Source organism: Symphodus melops, assembly GCF_947650265.1.
Source record: "Symphodus melops genome assembly, chromosome: 10".
In the NCBI taxonomy this organism is placed as follows: domain Eukaryota; kingdom Metazoa; phylum Chordata; class Actinopteri; order Labriformes; family Labridae; genus Symphodus; species Symphodus melops.
Genome location: NC_136700.1, coordinates 20,994,742 through 21,016,243, shown reverse-complemented (window position 1 = coordinate 21,016,243; position 21,502 = coordinate 20,994,742). Strand labels below are relative to the sequence as shown.

Below are 21,502 nucleotides of genomic sequence, written 5' to 3'. Positions count from 1 at the left end.
AAAGCTAATGTAAACATGTCCGATTCTGTTCCAATCCGTCCTGTTCAGAAACGTACTTTGATGACGATCGGGGGGGGGGGGTTATGCCCATCGTCTTCCTGGTTTGTAAATCTGTTGTGCGTGTGTCTGCCTCTCTCTTTACCTCACCAAATCTGGAGCTCCTCCTTCACTCTCCACCTGATTATTTACTGACAGACATCATGAGATATCAGCTTCATGAAAGAAAACAGCAGATAAACAGTATTGTTTGCAGTCCGAGATGTCGGTCCATTTTGAAAAAAAGAAGAAATAAATTCAGTCATCTAAAGTCACAAACAGGAGAGAGGAGGAGAATATAATCTGTGTAGGCGTGCAGTGACAGCGGTGTTTGTTTACAGCGCAGATGGAAGAGTCCATTAGCACGGCGGCTCTGGCTTGCTTAGCATACAGTCTATGCTGATTGTCCTGAGAGCTACCTACACAGACCTATTTTCTCCTTGACCCGCACTGCTGCTCAGACCTCAAACGCTTCTCTGAGGGACAACGAACAGGAAAACTGTCCACCTTTGTAAACTTCCCAGTGACAGATCTGGACCTGCGGGAGTTCTCCTCCCAAAGCAGCAGTAAGTGCTAATCATGGAGTCCAGTGGTGATTGTGGTCTGCGTCATGAGAGCGTGTTTGATGTGTTGGAAGTCTGACAAAGCTGTAGAGAGATGAACAAGTTTATTAAGTAATGACACATCTTTAACCAGTCTCACATTTAAATCAAAGCTTTTCCAGCTGCTTATGAAACAGACTTAACACTGATGCCTCTTTATGACCCACAAAAACAAAGAGCGCTTCATGACTTTTACATACCTTTAACCAGTGTACACAACACACTTTTAATAGCAGTTCTTTTAATCTAAAAAAATGTCGCTTTGTCCTGTACACTGGTGTGAATAATATAATATAGAGTATAGAAACATGCATCATCAGCTAAAAGAGCAAAGACCCGCCAAATTACAATCCATAAGTTACCTTCACTTAAAAAATTCAAAATGTAATTTCAGCAGAGTGAAATGTTTTGGATTTTTAAGCATCAGGGATCAAATCTGTGTGTATGGAGGAGTAGAGCTTATTCCTGTTATGTCCGTAATTATTCTGTGTGTCAGATTTTTGAACACACCCATAATCTCCTAAAAAAATAAATATATAATCTTCATTGCTGCTCTTACCCTCTGAGACTCCCATTCTCACCTCCTTCAAGAAATTCCCACAAACTCACCACTGCTCCATCACCTACAACCACCATATGATTTGTTTTAGCTTTGTTTATTTGTTGATGTTTTTCTTTGAGTATTTAGAAAAGCAGTATATCAAACTAAAATATTATTATTACGATTATTTTATACTCCAGTTTAAATGTGCAGTATGTGTGAACTTCCTGCGGGTCATTCAAGAGAAGAGTGTGTCCAGGCTTTAAGTTTGTTTGTGTTTGTTTGTAGCCAACGCAGTGTACAACCTGTATGCAGTGTCCAACCACTCAGGCACCACCACCGGAGGTCACTACACAGCCTACTGTCGCAACCCCACCACGGGGGACTGGTACACGTTCAACGACTCCAGGTATGGACAGTGGTCTGCGGTAATAGGCTATGTTCACACTGTAAGCCTGAATTCTTAAATCAGATCTACTGAGCTGGTGTTTTTGTTTGTCTGTTCACATTACTTTTTAAATGTAGTCTGAACTGGTCATAGTCCTGAACTCACTGGACGTGTTCACAATGCAACAACAACACATGATCAACGTCTTCTCTTATTCGGCTGACGTGAAATAATATGAGTAAATGTGATTGTCATGGGTCACTGTGGAGAAATATAAAATCAGACATAAATGAGGAGAGCTCGCCTGATAGTTGCCATGGAAACCAGGCCTGAGTGAAAGATGAGATATCAGTCATCATTTGGGTCACTTTGTCTGCAGTGTGACTGTAACCTTAAGCTGAGTCTCATGTCTCTTCGCCCCTTGGTCGCACCAGAGGTAGTTTCTGATCCACTATCTTCAGGATCGTCATCGGGTTAATGTGGGTTTATTAGAGTTCATAGAGGGAGTATTTGTACAGAATCAATCAGCTGTTAAAGCTGACTCCAGAGGAGATGAGCGTCGAGTGGCGTCTAGTGTCTTTGTAATCATATTTTCTCATCCCCCACAATCATGGGTGAAGTTCCCTAGTGAAGGATGCAGCTTAAAAGACTTTGGAGCTCACGATTTTAATTTTTGTGATGTCAAAATAGCATAAATCAGCTCATATTTTTCTCAGTTCGCTTCAGCAATTTTATGTATCAGAGTTAAAGTGTGAATATCATTCTTGTTACTCACTTTCATCATCTTTGTTTCCAGGGTAACGCCAATGACCTCCTCCCACGTGTGCAGCAGCGACGGATACGTTCTGTTCTACGAGCTGGACGAGAAGCTTCCTGGAGGACGGCGGCCTGCACTTTGACTGACGGACAAAATGAAATAAATTACTCATGTTGGTGAAGGCGGGCCTGCTTTGGATGATAGATCTGGACTTACGTCACACATAAACACACACAAAGGCACACACACACACATGCACGCACACACATACATACACACACCAGCCTGGCGCCTCTAGCAACCACAGGAACCTGATCTACCAGCCCTGCTCTTTCTCTCTCTGTCTTTATTCGAGTCTTGCTCATTTTGGGTGGGGGTACATGTGTTTTCTGTGTGTGTGTTGTGTGTGTGACTGAGCGAGGCTGACACAGGGCAATAATCCCACATGACCGAAAGGTGAACCTCCCTCTCTATGCACTGCAAACTGAACACTCATCCCGACCGCGCCTTTGCTTCGTTTCTTTGACTCTCGATCTTCTCGTTTGCCTCGAACTGTTCAAACTGACATGTTGCAATTTAGATTTTTGTCTGCTTTTGATTTATGTTGTTTTTATGTTTTGTTGAAGATTGGGGGGGGAGGGGTGACCTTACTATTTCACTGACTGCTTACAGTCTCAAGGAGCTAACAGCCCACCGGCCTGCTCGTGCTGCAACACTCCCACGTCTGTATCAGCGTCCTACACTCTTCATCTTTTTCTATAAGTGGTCGGGAGGCCGGTGGCACTGTGAGCGTCAGGTTCAGAGGAGGACACCTCGAACACGTGTTTCATTTAATGTGTTTCTCCAACGTGTGGCTGCTACTGATGTTTTCAAAGTGCTGTGAATGGATGAACGAAGCATCCAGTGCAGATCTGGAGAGGCTTCACGACGTGATAATGGTATCAAAGGTCATGGTCAGCATGATGTCTTTTCTTTCTCTCTTGTTTCATGCCATTGAACAACACGGAAGAATGTTTTAAAGACAAACAATACACTATATCTGTATATTTTTATATCCTGATGCAATACAGAGAATGTACTATTCAACGGTGCTGAAAATTGACCCATAACTGTTTTCAGTCAGTTTTATCTCCAACGTTTTAAAGAGAGAGAAAAAAAAGTTATTATTTATGCTTACAGGTGATAATATGATGAGTCACACTTTTTAGCAGTGGCAGTCAAACACATGAGTAAATAAATATATATATATAAAATATATATATATGAATAAAAGTTGAAATGGTGGTTCTTTGAGTCGTTGTCTTTTTTATGATTAAGAGTCTGCTGCGAATGTAACAAGTGCAGAAGTGGCCAAAGAGAGAAGGAATTTAAAGTTCACAGGGGGTCAGGAAAAATGACTGAGGTGTGAGCTAAAGAAAAATCATCACCATGTGTAACTTTGTCCTCTTACTTTATGAATCTGTGCGCACAATTTCTAACTTTCTAACAGATTCTCATACTTCATGATTTGCAGTGGCCATTGTTCTGTCGACATTTTATCTTCAGGGAGATTTGAAACATCAGACTTTTTCGCCCCTCCACTACAGCCCCAGTTAACAATGAGATAACTTTAACAACACTTCCATGACAAGATTTAAATCAAGGTCATCAACATTTTACACCTTCAAAACTTTTAGATATCACACCTTTTACAATCTTGTTATTGAAATGATCAGCACTAATAAAACTAATGAAGCCAAAAACAAGTGCATTATTTCAAAAAAGTGCGTAAGAGAAGAAGGATTCCATCAAAAACTACGAACAAGCTCCTGCACATTGTCTAAATTGTAAAAAAAAAAGGATTCGATAGGCCTTCCAATATGAAACTTCTGCACAACACTTTAGTACAATTATTCAACACAAAATGTATGAGTCCTCAAAAGTGGCAACTTTATAATTTGTGTATTTGACTAAAAGTTATACTGAAAGTCTTTCTCAATAGTTCTCAAAAACTCCTCCCACATCTGGCTCTTTTCTTCTGCAGCCACTGAAGTCACAGCTCATTGAGCCACCCATCAGCTGCTTCCAGAGACCCCTGGAGTAACCAAGCCCGAAAGCTCTCCTTCTTCAGCCTAATGGCTTCCTTGCTTTTAAGGTTGCCGCCACGTCAGGCACAGATGTTCTACTATATGTCACTGTAGATATTAAATATCAAATAATCCTGAGTTTTATGTGTGAACTAATGCTATAAAGCAGTATGCACTTCAAAGAACTGTGGCTGCTGTCGAAGTTGCATAGTGCTAAAAACAGGCTGCCAGGGCGCTCTGTTGAGATACACGTTTAGATTCACTTTGAATCTACAATTTTAAGCTGAAATTGTAACATGTTGCTTTAATCTCGGTTTACAATAAAACAGCTTTATGACCGTGAATCAGATGGCTGTGAAACTGTCTGTTATATATCCACACCTTGTTTATGTTTTTTAACTGAGTCATCGTTTCCACCAAAGCCACTTCCAAGGAACTCCTCTGTAGTGAACTTTGAAACTGATTCAAGTTGCGATAGTTCACCTGAAGGATTGTTTATATTTGCCACAGAATCAGCAGCAGGAAGTTAGAGGAGTCTCTTTCAGGGAGAGGTTTCAGGATTATTAACACCGGGAGCCTTCCCATGGCGGCTGTGAATGGTGAGCTATAAACACCATTTAAAAGTCACTGGGCATTGTTCTCTTTGGGTTTATTTATTGTAGATCATATATGTTTTTCAGGTCCGGAGGAAAATCTGTCAGTGCTGTTACTGGGAGAGAAACAGAGTGGGAAGAGCTCAGCAGGGAACACCATCCTGGGGAGACGGGCCTTTCACCAGAACACCACCCGCAGCACCAGAGAGAATGGCACTGTTTTTGGAAAACAAGTACATATACCGCATAAGTTCATATCATTTTCACTCTTTTATATCAGCTTTGTCTTTATCCTCTAACATAGAAATGATGTGATGAGTGGTGAGAGAATCAGCTCATTGTGGCTCTGATTGGCCTTGATTAAGCTCAGGTGTAGAGAGCTTTTATATACTCGGAGTTTCATCTTCAGCATTTTGTTTTAAACTGTCTTAAAGGCGAAATCAAATCAGGCATAGTGAAGTCGAATAATTCTTTCTGGTGTAAATTTAAAGTTTTCTTATATTACCCATCTTTGTTGAGCATACTGTAAGTTTCGTCTGAAAGCATTTAAAAGCCTGTCTTATAGAGGGCTGCCCTAAATTAAGGCAGAGTTATCTATCTATCTATCTATCTATCTATCTATCTATCTATCTATCTATCTATCTATCTATCTATCTATCTATCTATCTATCTATCTATCTATCTATCTATCTATCTATCTATCTATCTATCTATCTATCTATCTATCTATCTATCTATCTATCATTACAAGGTGAAATGCCACATGAGTACCACTGTAGCTTGTACGAGCTTGCAGTGTAGGTACTAGCCGTGAGTGTACACATAATGTCCTGCACTGAGTGTGCACTTTAGTCAAGGATGAATCCAGGAGGAGGGGTCTAGTTTGAACATTGTGTTTAAAAGTTGCAACAAACGATACTGACTCTACATTTAAGTCTGTAAGAAAGGTTCCTGTAAACATTCAAAACAACAGAGAGTCGCATTTTACAGTCCATAAATTCCTCATGGGAACTTTCCAATTCAAAGTGCAGCACAGCAAAATGTTTTGGATTGTGAAGCAGCAGGGACCCAAATCCATAAAAGTCTGAATGAATTTGATCTACCAGGTGACGGTTGTTGATACCCCGGGCTGGTTGTCCCGTACCTCAACTCCAGACAGAGTATCCCAGGAGCTCCTCAGAGGTCTCACTCTGTGCAACCCAGAGCCACATGTCATCCTGTTGGTGCTCCCCACCACCTCTGTCTTTGGCAAAATGGAGTGGAAGGCCATGGAGGCTCAACTTGGACTGATCCAAACCCCCATCTGGCCACGAGCTATGGTCCTCTTCACACATGGAGACAAATTAGGTAAAGTAATGATAGTTTACTCAGCACTGGTTTATAAGTCGACGTGCACTGCAACCTTATTAGAGTGCAACAGTACTAGAATCGGAAACTTCGCCGAGGTCAGAATGTTCTCAGTCTGCAGGATAGTAGACCGATAACACGCCACACTGTTGTAGAGACATCCTTGGATTGTTTCTCAAAGTTTGCTGATATCATGGCGATTACACAGCCCCGTCTCCGTGGAGATGTCCTTGGTCTAGATTCACCATGGCAAAACATCATGTGTCCATGGGTAGAGTTGGGGGGGGGGGGGGGGTTAGCAGGACAGTGTGGGGAGCATCTCTTCATCCTTGTTTATCTGTGAAGAAAAAATGTCGTCTGGGGGGCCGAATGAAATCCAAATAAACATCTTTTAGGGTGAGGGGACACAATTGTGGATCCCAGCATGAGTATCAGGAGTTATATGACACGATCATTAAAACCAGAGGTAAGAAAAGAAGAATTGAGAGGCCACAGGGTCTCATGTAGAGTGTTTGAATACAATTTCACAAAGCCTTTAGCATGGATTGTCAAGGTTTTATTTCTGCAAGCATTCACGTCTATCATCATACTATTTTCATTTATTATGAAATATCTAGGTTTATGTAAAATTCCTGACAAAAAGACACGTCACCAGCTTTGGCTCTATGTCACATTTAGAGCTCATTGGCATTATACAATGCTTACCCACTAAATATAGAAGGTAACCATAATCATGGTGACACCTGCTAAACCTCAGCATATTGTCCTTTCAAATAAGAAAGCATGCTAAAATTAGCTTCAAGCTATTGGTTTCATTTACTTACTGAAATGATGGTTTGATCGGCTCCATCTAGGCATCGTGCCCATTCAGGAGCACATAAGACGAAACGGACGGACTCTCCATTGGCTGCTGGAGCGATGTGGGAACAGGTACCAGGTTATGACCAACCAGCCCAGGGCCTCAGACACGCAGGTCACAGAGCTCTGCAAGAAGATCCGAAGCATGATGGCGACTAACAACCATTCCTGGGAGATCCAGAACATATTTTACACTGCGCTGAGACAAGATGTGAGTTTGGAGGGGGAGAGGAGTTGGCAGAAAAGACAAGCAGAGGTGGAAATGAGAGAGATGCATGATGTATGGGATGGCAGGCCTGGACAAAGTCATCAGCTAGCATCAGGTATATTGTGTTAATTTTCTCACCGCAATCAGTTTGATGAGTGCACTTCTTAGTACAGATTATGAATTCCAAAAAAAAAGTATTAAAATGTGAAGCACTTAAGTTTGTGTCATTGCAGGATTTCCAGTCAGTTCTAGACCTGTTCTGGCCTTCATCCTGCTGGGAAGGAGGAAGTCTGGGAAGAGCTCAGCCGGCAACATCATCCTTGACAGAGAGGAGTTTCAAGTCCATCAGTATGGATGGACCACCAGGTGCAGTGTTGGCCATGGGATGGTTTCAGGGCGAGCTGTCACAGTGGTGGACACCCCAGGGTGGAGTCTGTATGGTCTGACCAAAGCCAGGGAGGTGATGAGAGAGCTTAATCAGAGCACTTCTCTCTGCCCTGAAGGAAGCAAAGTGACGTTCCTGTTGGCTATACCGGTGGACTCGTTTGTCAAGAAGGACAGAGAAGCTGTGGAGAAGTTTGTCAGCACTTTAGGGGATGATGTGTGGAGAAGAACTGTTGTGGTGTTCACTTTTGGAGAGGAGCTGAGAGGAACGACACTGGAGAAACACATAGAGAAGAAGGGCGAGCCTCTGAAGGCGGTGCTGCAAAAATGTGGCCACCGGCATGTTGTGTTCAGTACAGAAACAAAAGACATGACTCAAGTAAAACACTTACTGCAGACAGTGGAACGAGGAAATTAAAGATTAGCTGTTTTCTTCTTCTACCCTTGTTAGTTTATTGTTTATATTTAAAAAAAATAAACGTCTCACAGCTTGCTCTGTCTGTGTACAGACTGAACTGCACCCGAAGGTGCTTTTTTAAAATTGTATTCACGATTTATTTCTTGCTTCTTGATACTTTTTTATACAACTTTTAGATTTGGTTTTCTTCTTTAATTATTAGCCTTTCTCTTTAAACATGCCCATATATCCTGCTGCTATGTTGTAAAATGACTGTAATGACTGTACTCACTGTAATGAATGTGATCATTAAAGTGTTTCTCATATATCAAATCAATGATATGACATGTCGATTGAACCAGTTAAATTTGTGCTAAAGTAATGAGGGCAACATGTCAATATGAAGATGACCTCATCACTGGTTTGAGAAAACGTAGTCATCGCTACAAGAAAATAATCCGGGGTCATTTGAGGTCAGTTCTTGCTATTGGTTCAAAGTGCCTTTTCTTCAACCAATAATCTTCCTCGAAATGAAAGCGATCCGTGTGACAGGGAAGTTGAGCAGCTGAGATGATAACAGGCTAATGCTACTTCCTTTTGTTATGAGACAGCCACAGTAGCGTTTGTCATACGGTAGTTTATCTCTTATAATATTTATCTTATTTTATATTATTGAGGAGGTGCAGAGGTCACGTAAGGACGCAGAGGTCACGTAAGGACGCAGAGTTCAGCCGGGATCATGATTTCGGCCTTAGCTTGTGGAGCCGTGGTGTTTCCGGGGCTTTTCTGCAGCTTCAGGAAGATACTGAGACACACTTTCAGAAACTGGAGTGACGCAGACGTGGTGTCGGTCAGTGAGAGGTTAGCTGCTGCACGTGCTGCACACACCTGCGCACTCACCTGTGCACTCACCAAACTCCTGTTAGAAACGCAGCACTTTAATGTAGTTTTACTTATAAATCACTTGTAGCCCCGATAGGCAGATTGTTTTGGTGTTGATATGAGTTTGATACAGATATGTGGTTACTTCGGCGATCATATTATATTATGTTTTTTTGGCTCGTTTAAATTAGGTTCAGTTTGATTCTCTTTCTGTCGCTTTGGATTCACCCTTGGTACCAAACACGATGTATACTAATTATTGTGCATATGTGTGTTGAATGACAGCCGAAGACATGAAATCAGACCTCTGGGTGGGTATCACATTTAAGAAGTCATAAACTTTTTTTTCCATTTGTCAATTAACAAAAAACTAATATTTGAACAGTTTATTGATGGAGTTTGGTGTCTGTGCGCGTTCTTAAGTCAATGTGTCCAACTTTCTTGCAGGCGCACTGCAAACACAATAGTAGGACATTTTCCAATATACATACACTGTGAGGATTTGTTGCAGATTTACATCAATAAAAAATAATGGGATCGATAAATCGACATTCATATAATACACAGGTTTATTCAATTTGTCTATGGTTTTGATTTATTCAAACATTTATTACATGTGAGCTCCTAGCGAGTGTCGGTGACATTGAAGTAATCCTTTTTATGATCCATTTCTTCCCTTGATGTGAGGTGTTATTGGCTTAAAGTTTCTTTTAGGTTTAATATCGGGGCGGGCAGATTTGAGAATAACACTGCATGTTTTTGCTATTTACAATATAAAATAATTCTCGTTTTCTAAGTTACGTCCACGCCAGAATGGTAACTTATGAGCTGCAATAAAAGTTGGAGTTTAACTTAATGTCTTAAGACGTGTGTAATTTGTTGGCTGAAGACAGCAATTTTGACCTCAGTGGGTTAAATATTTAAAAACTAATTTAAATGCATAAGTGTAAGACCTGTATTAATAAGCACGTTATCTAATGGAGTTTGGTGTAGTGGTTTACATTTGAGTCAAAGGTGCAGAACAGTATTATTATCATTGTTGATTTCCCTGTCTAAGAGAGAAGGTTATTTTACCAAGTTGTGTTTCTCCAGGCTCGTCTCAGCCATCCATGGGTCTCTGGCTACTGCAGCTGGAGTCACAGTGGTGACCTCTTGCAGGGACGTCATGACTGACAGGTGGGAAAATTAAGTTTTTATCACCATAGAGAACATGAACTGCCCCAGACTTAACAAACGTCTCACCATATGCAGTCACTGGCTGATCAATTGGTTCGTTAAGTTCGGGGCTCCGTACATGGCCTACGATGTCTTCGCCATGTATCTGTCCCACTTCCACACTCAGAGGGTCCGAGGTCAGTCCATCTCGTACAGCAGCCACTCCTTTCACACAGTCAAGGCGTTCCTCATGAGGGACTGGATGTTGGTGGTTCATCACCTGGCGCTGCTTCTCATTTTCCTGCCCATCTCTCTGGTAAGTATGAGGAGGAATGACTGTCAAGGTTTCTGATTGCTGTTTTTTTTCTCTTGCACCATCTCTCCATGTATTTATAACTTCTTGGTGTATGTCCATGTTTTATATTTAAACCCTGTTTCCTGCAGTGAGTTATTGACCTTTCTGACAGCATTTCCAAGTTTTTGGTTGAAGTCTGAAACTATTGAGTGCTTTAAAAGGAGACATTTAGAGATGGCTCAGTTTGGGTCTATGAGTGCATTCGGTGTTTTGTGTGAAGCAGTTTGTGTTGCACTGACTTGAATGAAAATGACGACTGATGGATGTTTCTGTTCTGCAGTTCTTCAGAAGAGGACTTGGGGATTTCTTCATCGGCTGCCTCTTCACCACTGAGTTCAGCACTCCTTTCGTCTCCTTGGGAAAGATTCTCATCCAGGTAAACCTCATCCAGGTTTTCAAATAATGATGTAATGGACTCAGTGTATCACTGATGCCTCTGCTGTATAAAAAACCTTCAAACAACACCAGACAAAAGATTCCAGAAAGTCATGTTTTAACACTTTAAATTACCTTTAATCTATTGTGTCAGGTTATAAAATAAATAACAGCAAGCAGAAGAATGAAAACACAAAATACACTAACGCCTGTCATGAGCATGTCAGGTCAAAAACAATGTCTTTAACATACGACACTGTTCTCACCATTCAATGACCATTTCCTTTACAAAGTTGTCCATTCGGCAACTCCACTCATCAGCATAGTGGGAGAGCGACTGTTTATGTACAGTATGTGCAAGCATGAAAAAGTCCAGTTAGCAATGTGAAGGCCAGCACTAGTTTGGTTACATCCCCATCGCACTGATCTCGTTCTGGTCTACGGAGGATTCCCTGTTTGTCCCACCTGTCCCTACTCTTACCTTTTCATGTCTAAGCATCATCCCTGTTGCCTGGCAACCCGTTACATCTGCCCCAGAACTGGTACTCATAACTGGCTTCCTTTGTTGCCCGCGAAGTCAGCCACATGAAGGAGTCTTTAAAACGGGACAGCCTTCAATGTAGCGCTATTATGTAATTGATCTTCAAATGTCGACTTTGAAGGATGCAGACCCCTGAACTAGGACACAGCTACAGTCAATTCAGTTCAAAAAACTTTATTCGTCCTCGGGGGGGGAAATTCAAAGGCACACAGAGCAGTAAATGAACAACAGTGCAGCTTTACTAAAAATGTAACCAAAGATACAGAGTTAACAAAAGAATAAAGTGTCAAGATGTAATACAAAGTTAAAATACAAAAAACAAATACAGAAGTTAAATACAAAAACACAACCTGTCACATCACCCACTGCTCGCCTTGGCTAAAAATGCAGCTTTGGCTTCACCTTAACAACAGAGGTTTCATACTCTCATATACAGTTCATGGTGTTGAGAAGCTAGCGTTATTATTCCTGCTCACTTTCTTTGCCCTTGATATCCAGCTGGGCCTCGATAACACCAGGCTGCACAGGATCAACGGCATCATTGTCCTGCTGACTTTCTTCACGTGTCGGATCCTCATCTTTCCCTTCATGTACTGGATGTACGGCCAACAGTTTGGGATCCCCCTGCACAGAGTGGCCTTTCATCTGCCGCTGCATTGCAACGTGGGAAACCTGGTGATCCTGGCTCCACAGGTCTACTGGTTTATCCTGCTGCTGAAGAAAGCTATAAGACTGTATCAGCGAAAGAAGAGAGCCTGAGGCCAAGACAGACTGAAGTGTGATCAAATAGCTTTACGCCAAACAAAAATCACAGCTGTTACTATTTTCATATTAAAGCGCTCTATTTTTTTTGTCGGGGTGTTGTTAATAGCTGGTATTTTCTTCAATAAATTTTGAAGATATATCAAATACTTCATCTGTCTTTTAGATCCTGAATTCGTTGGGCCTCTTTCAGTAATATCTTCTGAAGCTTTTTCTCAAATGAAAAACCCTCATTGGCTTCCTGACCTGTATTTAATCACCTGAATTGTTCTCACCTGTGTTCTTAAATTAATAAATGCCCATATAAGGGCATGAGACTACAGGGCTGTGTGCTCTCATATGCAGACAGAAGTCACACTGGATCTTAAAGAGAAGAGTACAGACTTATTAAATTAAAATCTTCATACGATTTAACAGTGGACAGCAAAATTCTAAATACTGAGCTGGATCTATAGCACCGCTCCAAATGAATCCCAACAGGCTGGTTTATTGACATTTATTAGAGTCAGTAGTGGATATTAAATGGAAATTTCAGAGAATACAAGAGTTCAGACGGAGCTGTCATCAGAAAGGCTCTTCATGATGCTGGAGTCAGAAAGAGGACGCACGGAGTAAGTCCAAAGTCTCCATGAAACAACTTTTAACCGCTGTGTTGCAGTCCTCTAAATTAAGAGAGCTAAGCTTATAAAATCCTTGCAAGCATTTTTAGCTTAAAAGTGGTTTAGGAATATTCTCAAAGCGACTGAGTAAGAGAGAAACTTATCTTTCTGAGGCGTTAACCCCTTCGCTTGGTAAGACAGTTTTTCAGAAGCTGTGATTGGTTTATCAAAAAAGAAAATGGAGCTAAAAAGTCAATCATAGAATTTAGTCAGACGTGTAAATATAAACACTTAGAAATTATCATCTGTGTGATCATTTGTAAAATGTTCTTTAAAAGCATATACTGTAGACGACGCCCACTGATGCAGCAGCTTCTTCACCTGCCGATCGTTCCATCAGCAGGTGAAGAGTCTTAATGAGTGATTGGATGCATGTGGAGAAACATGCGTCACTTTACACTTTAAAAAGTCCGAGATGGATTGAAATGTCTGCACAAATCATTTGTGACTGAGTCAAAAATATTTTTTGTTGTGCGTGAAGAACGTTTCTCAATTTTCTCTTTAGCCTGTACGAAGTCCTCCTCACAGTTTTACACCTGAGGAGCTCTTTTAAGGGATAAGACACTTTGTGAATAACTTATCCTTACCAGAGCAGTCTCAGGTGTCTTTGTTACACTACTACTTTTAGTCATTGTGAGTGTGTCGAGTTGTTAAAGCTCTACTGTACGTTAGAGAATATTTTTATATGAATAAAATCACTTATGAAATCAGTAACTGTTTGAGTCAAAGAACACAGTGGCCATGGTTTACAATCGATTCATTTTTAAATACATTTAAAATCTGAATATCATCCCAGGCAGCAGATAGTGAACCTCTGACCCTCTATTCAGAGAGTATAACAAACATCTGAAGAGAAAAATCTGCTTTTTATTCATTTATTGATCTTTCACTATGTAATAAGGTCATTCTGGTCTAGAATGAAAACTGAAATTAATTTTCTATCAACAAACATGGTGAGATTCTTCAGTAAAAGTCTTAGAAACTGATGAACTATCAGCGTCTCAGGCAGCAGAGGACACCAGCTGAGCGATCTTCTGCCGCAGCACGGCCTTCATCTCATCGTTCTCCAGGTTGGCGGTGATGGTGGAGAAGAAGTGACGGGTGTTCTCGCTCTCCAGCGCGCTGCTGCTGCGAGGGAAAGCTGCCATGACGGCCTCGTAGTGGCTGAGGATCTCCAAACAGGACAGGAACAAAGGTTCACTCTGACCTCCGGGCATCATCACCTGAAAGAAGGAAACATGACTATTACGATGCGTCAGAGCCGCTTACTGATGTGACCTCGTCGCACAGTTTAAAATAATTTCAACACACTTCTCATATGGACACTGCAGCTGTTCACATCCTGCGCTAACATCCCACCCTGGTGGTTTGATTACGATAGTTTAGCTGCCTAAATGAAGGCGTTTTAGAACTTAAACGATCCAAACATGCTGGTTAAGAACATATGGGATCTACGGTTCTTCTTCCAGGTGTTAAAGTCACTCATTCCTACCTGGACGTGCTGAACATGGCAGAAGAGCTGACTGAGAACAAAAAGGACTTCCTGTCCGGGATCCGTCTCCCCCTCTTCCTCCATCTTCCTCTCCAGATGAAGGTCCTCTTCTGGTCTGATGTCTGTCACTGAGTCTTTAGGAGGAGAAGCACCAGAGGAGGGAAGATTCATCTTGGCTCTCAATGATGTCATCATGTCCCTCACAGCGTGGGCGTATAACCGGCCCACGTGGGCCCAGCCGTCCCCCAAGAGCCAGTCTGAGCAGCTCGACCCGCAGAGCAGTTGAAGCACCCGCAGAAGGAGGATGGACAGACGGAGCTCGCAGGAGAACTTCCTCAGATCAAGCAGGGGCAGGTAGTCCACGTACTCGAGCGAGAAGGGAACGTGGAGTCGGCCAGAGGTGATGAGCTCCTTCAGGACTCTCAACAGTCTGCTCCACTGGGAGGGCGAGCACCAGGGCAGAGTCTGGCTCAGAGCCACCAGCAGGCCTTTGCTGAACATGCTGACGTGGTCGGGCCGGCGCTGATCCAGAGAGAGACACGCCAACATGGTGGACTGAAGGGAGTCGGATACAGAGCAGCACTCCATCCAGGCCAGGAGACCTGTTCCCGGGCCGTACTGAGGCAGCTCCAAACCCGACCACTCCTGCAGAGGAGGGGGACCAAATAGGACAAAGAGTAAATGAAGGACATTAGATTATTCTCTTTCAGCTGCCTCCACATGTCAGAGGAATGTCTGAAATCAAACTGAGTGAGAGACTTCTGTGGCTAGAAGAATATAAACAGAAGAACGTCAAACTCAAATGTGGATTGAGCCAGTAGAAAAGTGAATTACTTAATATTAAATTGTACAGCAGGACTTCTCTTTCCCTTATTTTACATGTGTTGTCAAATTTCTATACAGTTTATTTTTTATAAAGAATAAAACTGTAAATGACAGAATATTAAAGAAAGGAGAGTGTTAGTATTACCACAAAGTGCTCTTTCATGTTGGATCTTAACTTTTTATAACCTCAACACAAGTCGATAAAAAAGTTACAGAATTTAAATTAGGTTTCATTTTGTATCGTTCAACTTTAAAAGACAGATTTATAGAAAGTGTTCATAAAGGACATGTTCTCTTCTGTCCTCTGACTGTGATGGTGAAAGGTTGTTTTCTTTCTTTGTGAACTATTTTGATAGCGGGAAAAGTTATTGAGTTATTAGTATGATTAACCAGACCTTCTATCCAAAGATCAAGTATGTGTGCTTTCCTTTTCTTTCTTTTATTAAACATCTAGCTGACAAACATTGAAGTGGGACAGAACCATTACTACAGTGATTATATCTGTGTGGACTTTTTTTTTTCCATAGGTTCGCTTTAAAGAGGAAACAAAAACAGGTCCCGACTTGACGACTCTCACAAATAATAAAATCTCCGTCATGTTGTTCTTCAGCTGTTACCCACAGCTCCTCGGATTAATCCTGCATCCTGGTTCACCGAGTGCTGCAGCTCAAAGTTCACTGTTCATCATTAACTAACACTGATTCTTTTATTGCAAACAGGAGGTTTTTTTATAACAGGTGTGTGGTGTAATACTGTTCAAGGTCGGGTGAGGAGGTACTTAAATAGAAGAATACAGTGATTTACTAACACTGTTCAAAGAAAGGACTTGATGTTATATCACTGTTTTGAACCTTAAATTATTACTTTGGTAACAACAAAAGGGCTGTCAAATAACTAAAATGTTTAATTTGATAAATTTGAATACTTAACCAGGATTAATTTCATTTTCAAATCACACATTTGAAATTCCATTATTTGCTTTTTCAAAAAAAAAAAAATTGTGAGGCTTTTATTTTGAATTATCGTACAGTCTTAAACTGAGGTTACTTAAAGGGATACTTCACCCATTTACATTAAGCTGTTTCATGTAAATGGGTGAAGTATCCCTTTAACTTACTATTTAAATTCAAACCTGCTTTTATTTTGAAATAGTTAATTTAACCACGGAAAAAATATCTTGTTAAACAGCCCAAAGCTTACAGAGGTCAACGTGTGATGTTATGAGGTGGATTTTACTTTGTAATGTAGTATATGTTTCTGGGAGGTTGTCTGTACACTTTTTCTCTATAGCACTTTAGATAACAGCACAAAAAAAAAGCTCATGACAGAAACCTAAAAGAGGAGTCCTCACCTGCTCAGGTAGCTCACAGACGGCCAGCAGAGAGGAGGGAACCTCATTTTTAAAGTGTTCCCCCCACACGGGCTTCAGGTGGAAGCGAACAGTCCAGTCCAGTTCCTCCATCTTGTTGTAGAGCCAGAACAGAGGTCTGGACCATCTGCTGGGGGCCGCAGACACCTCTGCACCCACCAGCTGGCCCAGCGTGGTCAGCACCGACACCAGCAGCTCCTTGGTGTCCATGGACCAGTGGTTGACAGCGCCCTCCGATGGCTGCTCCCAACACCTGAAGTAGCAAAAGAACAAATTGCATAAAGTTACATTGAAGTTAAAATATCTTCAACTAAGCAGTCACTGATCTCTTCTAACCTCAACAAGAAAACTCAGCTCCATCTAGAGGTGTGAAAATACTTTTTTGTATCATTTAAACACCAAAATGTTTGACCGGGTTTAAAAATATTGCCCTTATAATGTCCAAAAATAAAGACCAACACTTAGTTTCTGTGTAGAGAGACGTAATCTCCATGCAAAACATTGCAATACCACACTGTACCACTTCCTCCCCGATGCTGCGTTTGGTGGGAATGAGTTCCACAGATTGTCGATTGTTAAAGAGGTGAATCAAACTACAGAATAACAAAACATAGGAGGACCTGGGTTTGAAGGAGGATCATGCAACGAACCTGAGTGTGTGGTTCTGCAGCTGTGCGAGGACGTAGAGCAGAGGGAAGGGAGAACAGTCCATCACCCAGTGAGGAGGTGGAGCTTCATCCTGGACGTCCACACACAGAGCGGCGTGCAGAAGCTGCAGACTCAGCTCTGAATCCAAGTAGCCTGGACCTGACCGGGAGACAAACAGTGTTTGAGCAGGTGGAATCAAAGTGCTTTTCTTTTTACAAACACATCATGTTCAAACATCTTCAACAACACGAACGCTGCATGCATGAGGTCTGACATCCACAGCAGGTTAGTATCACCCAACTCTGCTGCACTGAGGAGCCTTTAAGCAGTGCTGACATTTTCTCTTTCACATCAATTCATATCTAAACTCCAGCTGTCGTATTTCTCCTTCGTGTGATTCTGTCAGGTTATTTTTTCTGTTGGACATCCTAATATTTGTCTTGCAGTGATATCAAACAGCTGTTTGAAAGTCTAAAGTCTATTACTGTAAACAGCATGAGAAATAAACTAACGTGAGGACAGATTGAAGCATTGAGAAGGTTAAGATCCAGATTCTTCTGTCCAGTTTTGGGACTAAAAACAAAAACAAAAGTTTCTGTGTCCGCTGGTTCGGTGCTTTGGAAACTGTTTGTGACTTTCTTAAGTTAATGTTTTGACATCTATAGATTCTACTTTTAATGTGATTAGGTAAAAAAGGAAGGTAGTAATGTTGTGAGGCCAGACGTGATGGTCTCTGCAGTTAGCTAACCGTTTGTATTCATACAGGTAAGTAGTCGAACAAATGGGTTAGAATTCATCAGCATTTCATGGAGAAAACATCTGTACTGTCGTCGTGCATCCCTGCAGGAAACTCACGGGGAGAGGAGAGATGAGGCAGGACGAAGATGTTCACGACCTCCTGAGGTGGCAGGTAACCTTCATTTCTTTCTCCTCCCTCAACGCTCGTCATGGGCGTCATCAGCAGGCTCAGGAACTTGAGGAACTGCTCTTTTTCATGAGCAGACAATGATTTGGTGCTGATGATCTCCAGTAGACATCTGCAGAGTGGACCACTATTTGACTCATCAACACTTCCCTCCGTCTCTTTTCTTCCTTCTTTGTCACTCTGCGCTGCCTCTTTTCTTCCCCTCTGTCCTCGGAGTCCGGGCAGCTGCTGCAGGATCTTCGCCATCAGAGAGAAAGCGCTTTTATTGAAGACAGCAGAATGACAACAAGACCTGAGAGCAGCCTCTGGATTCTGATACGCAACCCGCGCTACTAAAGAGACCGCTGAGTTTAGATTGCTCTGCGACGCCGCTGCTCCACCCCCTCCTTGGATGATGCAGTTGAAGGCCATGTTGAGCTCCTGTTCGAACCCGTCAGTCACAGAAGAAGGGACGGGGCACCCAAAGAATCCCCTGCTGGACAGTCTGGACGTTGCAGCCAGCACTTTGTTTTTGTCTTGTAAGGAAAGTGCAGAGAATATGTCTGCAAGGACTTTCATCAGCTTCCTGCACTGGCTCACGTTTGTGTTCTGATCTTGGAGTTTCCCCATGAGGGTGGAGGTGAGTTTGACGAGTGTGTCCGGCTGCCGGAAGGCTGCCTGGTTCTTTTCCAGGCAGTCCATCCAGGGCTCACTACAAGACGCCCAACTCACCTCACTGGCGAACAACATTGCAAAGTCCTGATAGTGGTCCAGGTGGTGACTGATGATCATCGCTGTGACCCTGGACTTCACGTCTGAGGTGCTCTCGATAGCAGGGAAAGTCAGAGATGCCAGCAGATCTCTGAGTAAGTTCTTCTCTGTCTGATTTTCAGCTTCTTCCGTTTCCCGCAGACCCGTCAGAACTCTCTGGACACTTTGTTCTAGCTTAAATGCGGAGCAGCTAGGCACAGAGCTGTCACACACTTTCAGGAGCCCACTGGTTTGCCAAAACTCAGCAAGTTGTGTTAGAATCTTCAAGGCGTCGCCAAACGTCATCCTGCTGGGTTGAAACTGAGATGGTGTGTGAGAAGCATGCAGGTCTCTCTGAGCCTCCTGAATGAGGGCAGGACTCAGTTTCTCATTGTTCTTTTCTCTGATGCTTACAGCTTTGGATAAGATGCTCAACTTGTCTTTGGTTGGAAGTATGACTTCTTGCTCGAGAAGGAAAGCTGTGTAAAGAGCATCAAGGGAAATGGAGAGAGCCTGGAGGCAAAGGTCTGTCGTAGGAATGAGATGTTTCATCTCTTTGAGTGCTTCGAGGAGAATTTGCAGCACATCATTATTGGCCGATGTTGCAGGTAGATCTGTTGGGTCTAGTTTGAACCTCTTGGCAGCCTGATGAGTCCAACTGGAGGACTCGGAGGAGAGACGAGCAAATTGTTCAGCAAACATCGTCTCCATGTTGTCCTCTCCTCCAGCTTTCTTCTCATCACGGCCTTTCCACAGTTCCCACCACACGTCCAAAAATAGCTGCACGTCGTCCTGAGTAGTCGGGCTGCTCCTCACGTGTTGAACAAGCCTGTTAAGCTCAGTGCAGACCTGAGATTGTGGGAGATATAACAGAAAGCGGGCAAATGTCTGAGCAGCTTCCAATGACTTGACCACCTCCAGCAGGACAACGTGGTTGACGTCAGGGAGGCCGTTTTGGAGGGAAAAGAAAGGGTTCTCCCTCCAGGCTGTCTCTACATCCTCTCCAGCCTCCCTGCACAACAGCTTCAGCCACACAGCACAGACGACTTTCTTTATCCAGTCGACAGCTGGAGTGCTGGGAGGCTCATTTTGTCTCGAGATTTCTTTGACTGCGTCCAGGACTGGACATCCCACCTTGCTCCAGTCAGCCTTCTGAAGGGAGGCCAAGGACGAGGGGAGGCACAGTTTATCAGCCAGCAGGAAGGCTCCCTGAACAACAGCCCAGTCTGAAATCACAAGAGAGGAGGCATGAATTTAAAGAAGTCCCAATACACCGCTCATTCTGTCACTGCAGAGTAGAGTTAGGTTGAGATTACGAAGGTAATAACTTCAAATGTCTTGAAGCAGTTCTTACTCTTTAACATTAACAAAGTGCCTTTGTGCTGTCTGATACTAATGAAACACCCTCCAGCAAACTCTAAAGCAGGCTTTCCCAACCTTGAGGTCCTAAAACCTCGAAGGCTACTGTGCTGATGTGCTTGATGTCCAGTTGTAAGAGTTTAAATCGATTTATCATGTTTTTGTTATTGATCAAATGTGTTGTTTTTTTTGTCTCATTGGAAAGGAGGGAAACCTCACTATCTTCTGAGAATAAATAAAGGGTTGAAATGAAATACTATTCACAAAGACCCAACATCAATCCTCCATGAGCACAGAAATAATCAACATGAAGCAAAGAGACAGAAACCTCGAGAACAACCAGAAGCATGTTGAACATGTGCAGAGACTTTGTGGAGGTTTGAGAGGGGCAGAAAGAACTATATCAACAACGATGTAATAATCTAATGTTATTGATACTACAGAAACTAGACTTCACTATAGCTAAATTGCAGGTGAATTCTTGCACACGATTTAAATGACACAATATGTGTTCACTGCACCTCAAGGTTAGAAAAGGACTGAAGATGTCAAGTCTTTAAAGAGAAACGAGAAAAGAGAAACTTACCTTTGCTCATCATGGAAACAAAGCTGAAGGCAGATTATGAGTCCGGGTTCAAACGTCACTAAAGCACTTTTATTACGACACTTTAACGAAGCTTGTCAAACACTTGAAGTGAGTCAATATCAGATTTAGAGCATCATGTGAACCATTTTGTAAAGAGCGCTTCCGCTCTTCAGGGTCAACACGTCGAAGCAAAGAGGGACCGGATGCTGTCAGGTCTTGTTGCGGCTTCTCGGCGCCCCCTCAGGTCGGAATCGGTACTACAGGCTTTGTAAAGCGTTGCCAAGTGGATTCATTTTAAAGCTGCAGACAAGTGACAACTATTTTTACTTTCTGGGTCAAGAGAGTTAAATAAGCTACATTATTTGGCACAGATAAGTAATCGTATCATTGTGTTTTATGCACATTAAAAACATGTTCTTTACTTTAAATTTCATTGTGTGTGTGTGTGTGTGTGTGTGTGTGTGTGTGTGTGTGTGTGTGTGTGTGTGTGTGTGTGTGTGTGTGTGTGTGTTTGCGCGCGCGCGCGTGTGTGTGTGTGTTGGGGATACACACAATGTAAGTAAAAAGCCATAAAGGCATACAGGTGGAAAAGTTTGAACATTTCGGCTTCCTCCATCATTTTAACATGATGCAAACATTTACAGTTTTTTGTGCAGAAGAAAT

The 21,502-nt window shown here is 42.4% G+C and overlaps 4 protein-coding genes across 8 annotated transcripts in view; 3 read left to right on the top strand and 1 right to left on the bottom strand.

The window, feature by feature from the left end:
• usp2a (ubiquitin specific peptidase 2a) overlaps positions 1-3,608 on the top strand; it is a 42,374-nt gene extending 38,766 nt beyond the window's left edge. For all 5 annotated transcript variants that reach the window (XM_079353926.1, XM_079353928.1, XM_079353927.1 and 2 more), the window contains 3 exons: positions 498-602; positions 1,468-1,588; positions 2,364-3,608. In XM_079353926.1, coding sequence (XP_079210052.1) covers positions 498-602; positions 1,468-1,588; positions 2,364-2,466 — 329 coding nt within the window. In that variant the 3' untranslated portion in view covers positions 2,467-3,608. The remainder of the gene's footprint in view (positions 1-497; positions 603-1,467; positions 1,589-2,363) is intronic.
• Positions 3,609-4,973: 1,365 nt separating this feature from the next.
• Positions 4,974-8,198, top strand: LOC306830016 (GTPase IMAP family member 8-like; the record flags this gene model as incomplete). The annotated part of the gene is made up of 5 exons (XM_079353233.1): positions 4,974-4,989; positions 5,071-5,216; positions 6,081-6,330; positions 7,164-7,511; positions 7,630-8,198. 5 exons carry the CDS (start codon positions 4,974-4,976, stop codon positions 8,196-8,198), a joined length of 1,329 nt encoding a protein of 442 aa, XP_079209359.1.
• A 496-nt stretch (positions 8,199-8,694) lies between these two features.
• On the top strand, positions 8,695-12,394 carry LOC306830258 (TLC domain-containing protein 3A-like). The gene is made up of 5 exons (XM_079353629.1): positions 8,695-9,038; positions 10,152-10,235; positions 10,311-10,530; positions 10,850-10,945; positions 11,984-12,394. Exons 1-5 carry the CDS (start codon positions 8,917-8,919, stop codon positions 12,242-12,244), a joined length of 783 nt encoding a protein of 260 aa, XP_079209755.1. The 5' UTR covers positions 8,695-8,916; the 3' UTR covers positions 12,245-12,394.
• gemin4 (gem (nuclear organelle) associated protein 4) lies at positions 12,390-21,059 on the bottom strand. The gene is made up of 6 exons (XM_079353628.1): positions 20,840-21,059; positions 18,096-20,120; positions 17,243-17,399; positions 16,575-16,845; positions 14,399-15,043; positions 12,390-14,129 (listed from the first exon to the last, which is right to left on the bottom strand). The coding sequence occupies exons 1-6, from the start codon at positions 20,850-20,852 to the stop codon at positions 13,908-13,910; spliced, it is 3,333 nt and encodes a 1,110-aa protein (XP_079209754.1). The 5' UTR covers positions 20,853-21,059; the 3' UTR covers positions 12,390-13,907.
• Between the last annotated feature and the right edge of the window lie 443 nt (positions 21,060-21,502).

Coding starts and splice junctions, on each gene's coding strand:
- gemin4 (XM_079353628.1), bottom strand. Junction 16,846..17,242: donor CTGCAGAACCACACACTCAG/GTTCGTTGCATG, acceptor TTGCTACTTCAG/GTGTTGGGAGCAGCCATCGG. Junction 14,130..14,398: donor GCCATGTTCAGCACGTCCAG/GTAGGAATGAGT, acceptor TCCTTCTTTCAG/GTGATGATGCCCGGAGGTCA.
- LOC306830258 (XM_079353629.1), top strand. CDS start 8,917: ATGATTTCGGCCTTAGCTTGTGGAGCCGTGGTGTTTCCGGGGCTTTTC. Junction 9,039..10,151: donor GTGGTGTCGGTCAGTGAGAG/GTTAGCTGCTGC, acceptor GTGTTTCTCCAG/GCTCGTCTCAGCCATCCATG. Junction 10,531..10,849: donor TTTTCCTGCCCATCTCTCTG/GTAAGTATGAGG, acceptor TCTGTTCTGCAG/TTCTTCAGAAGAGGACTTGG.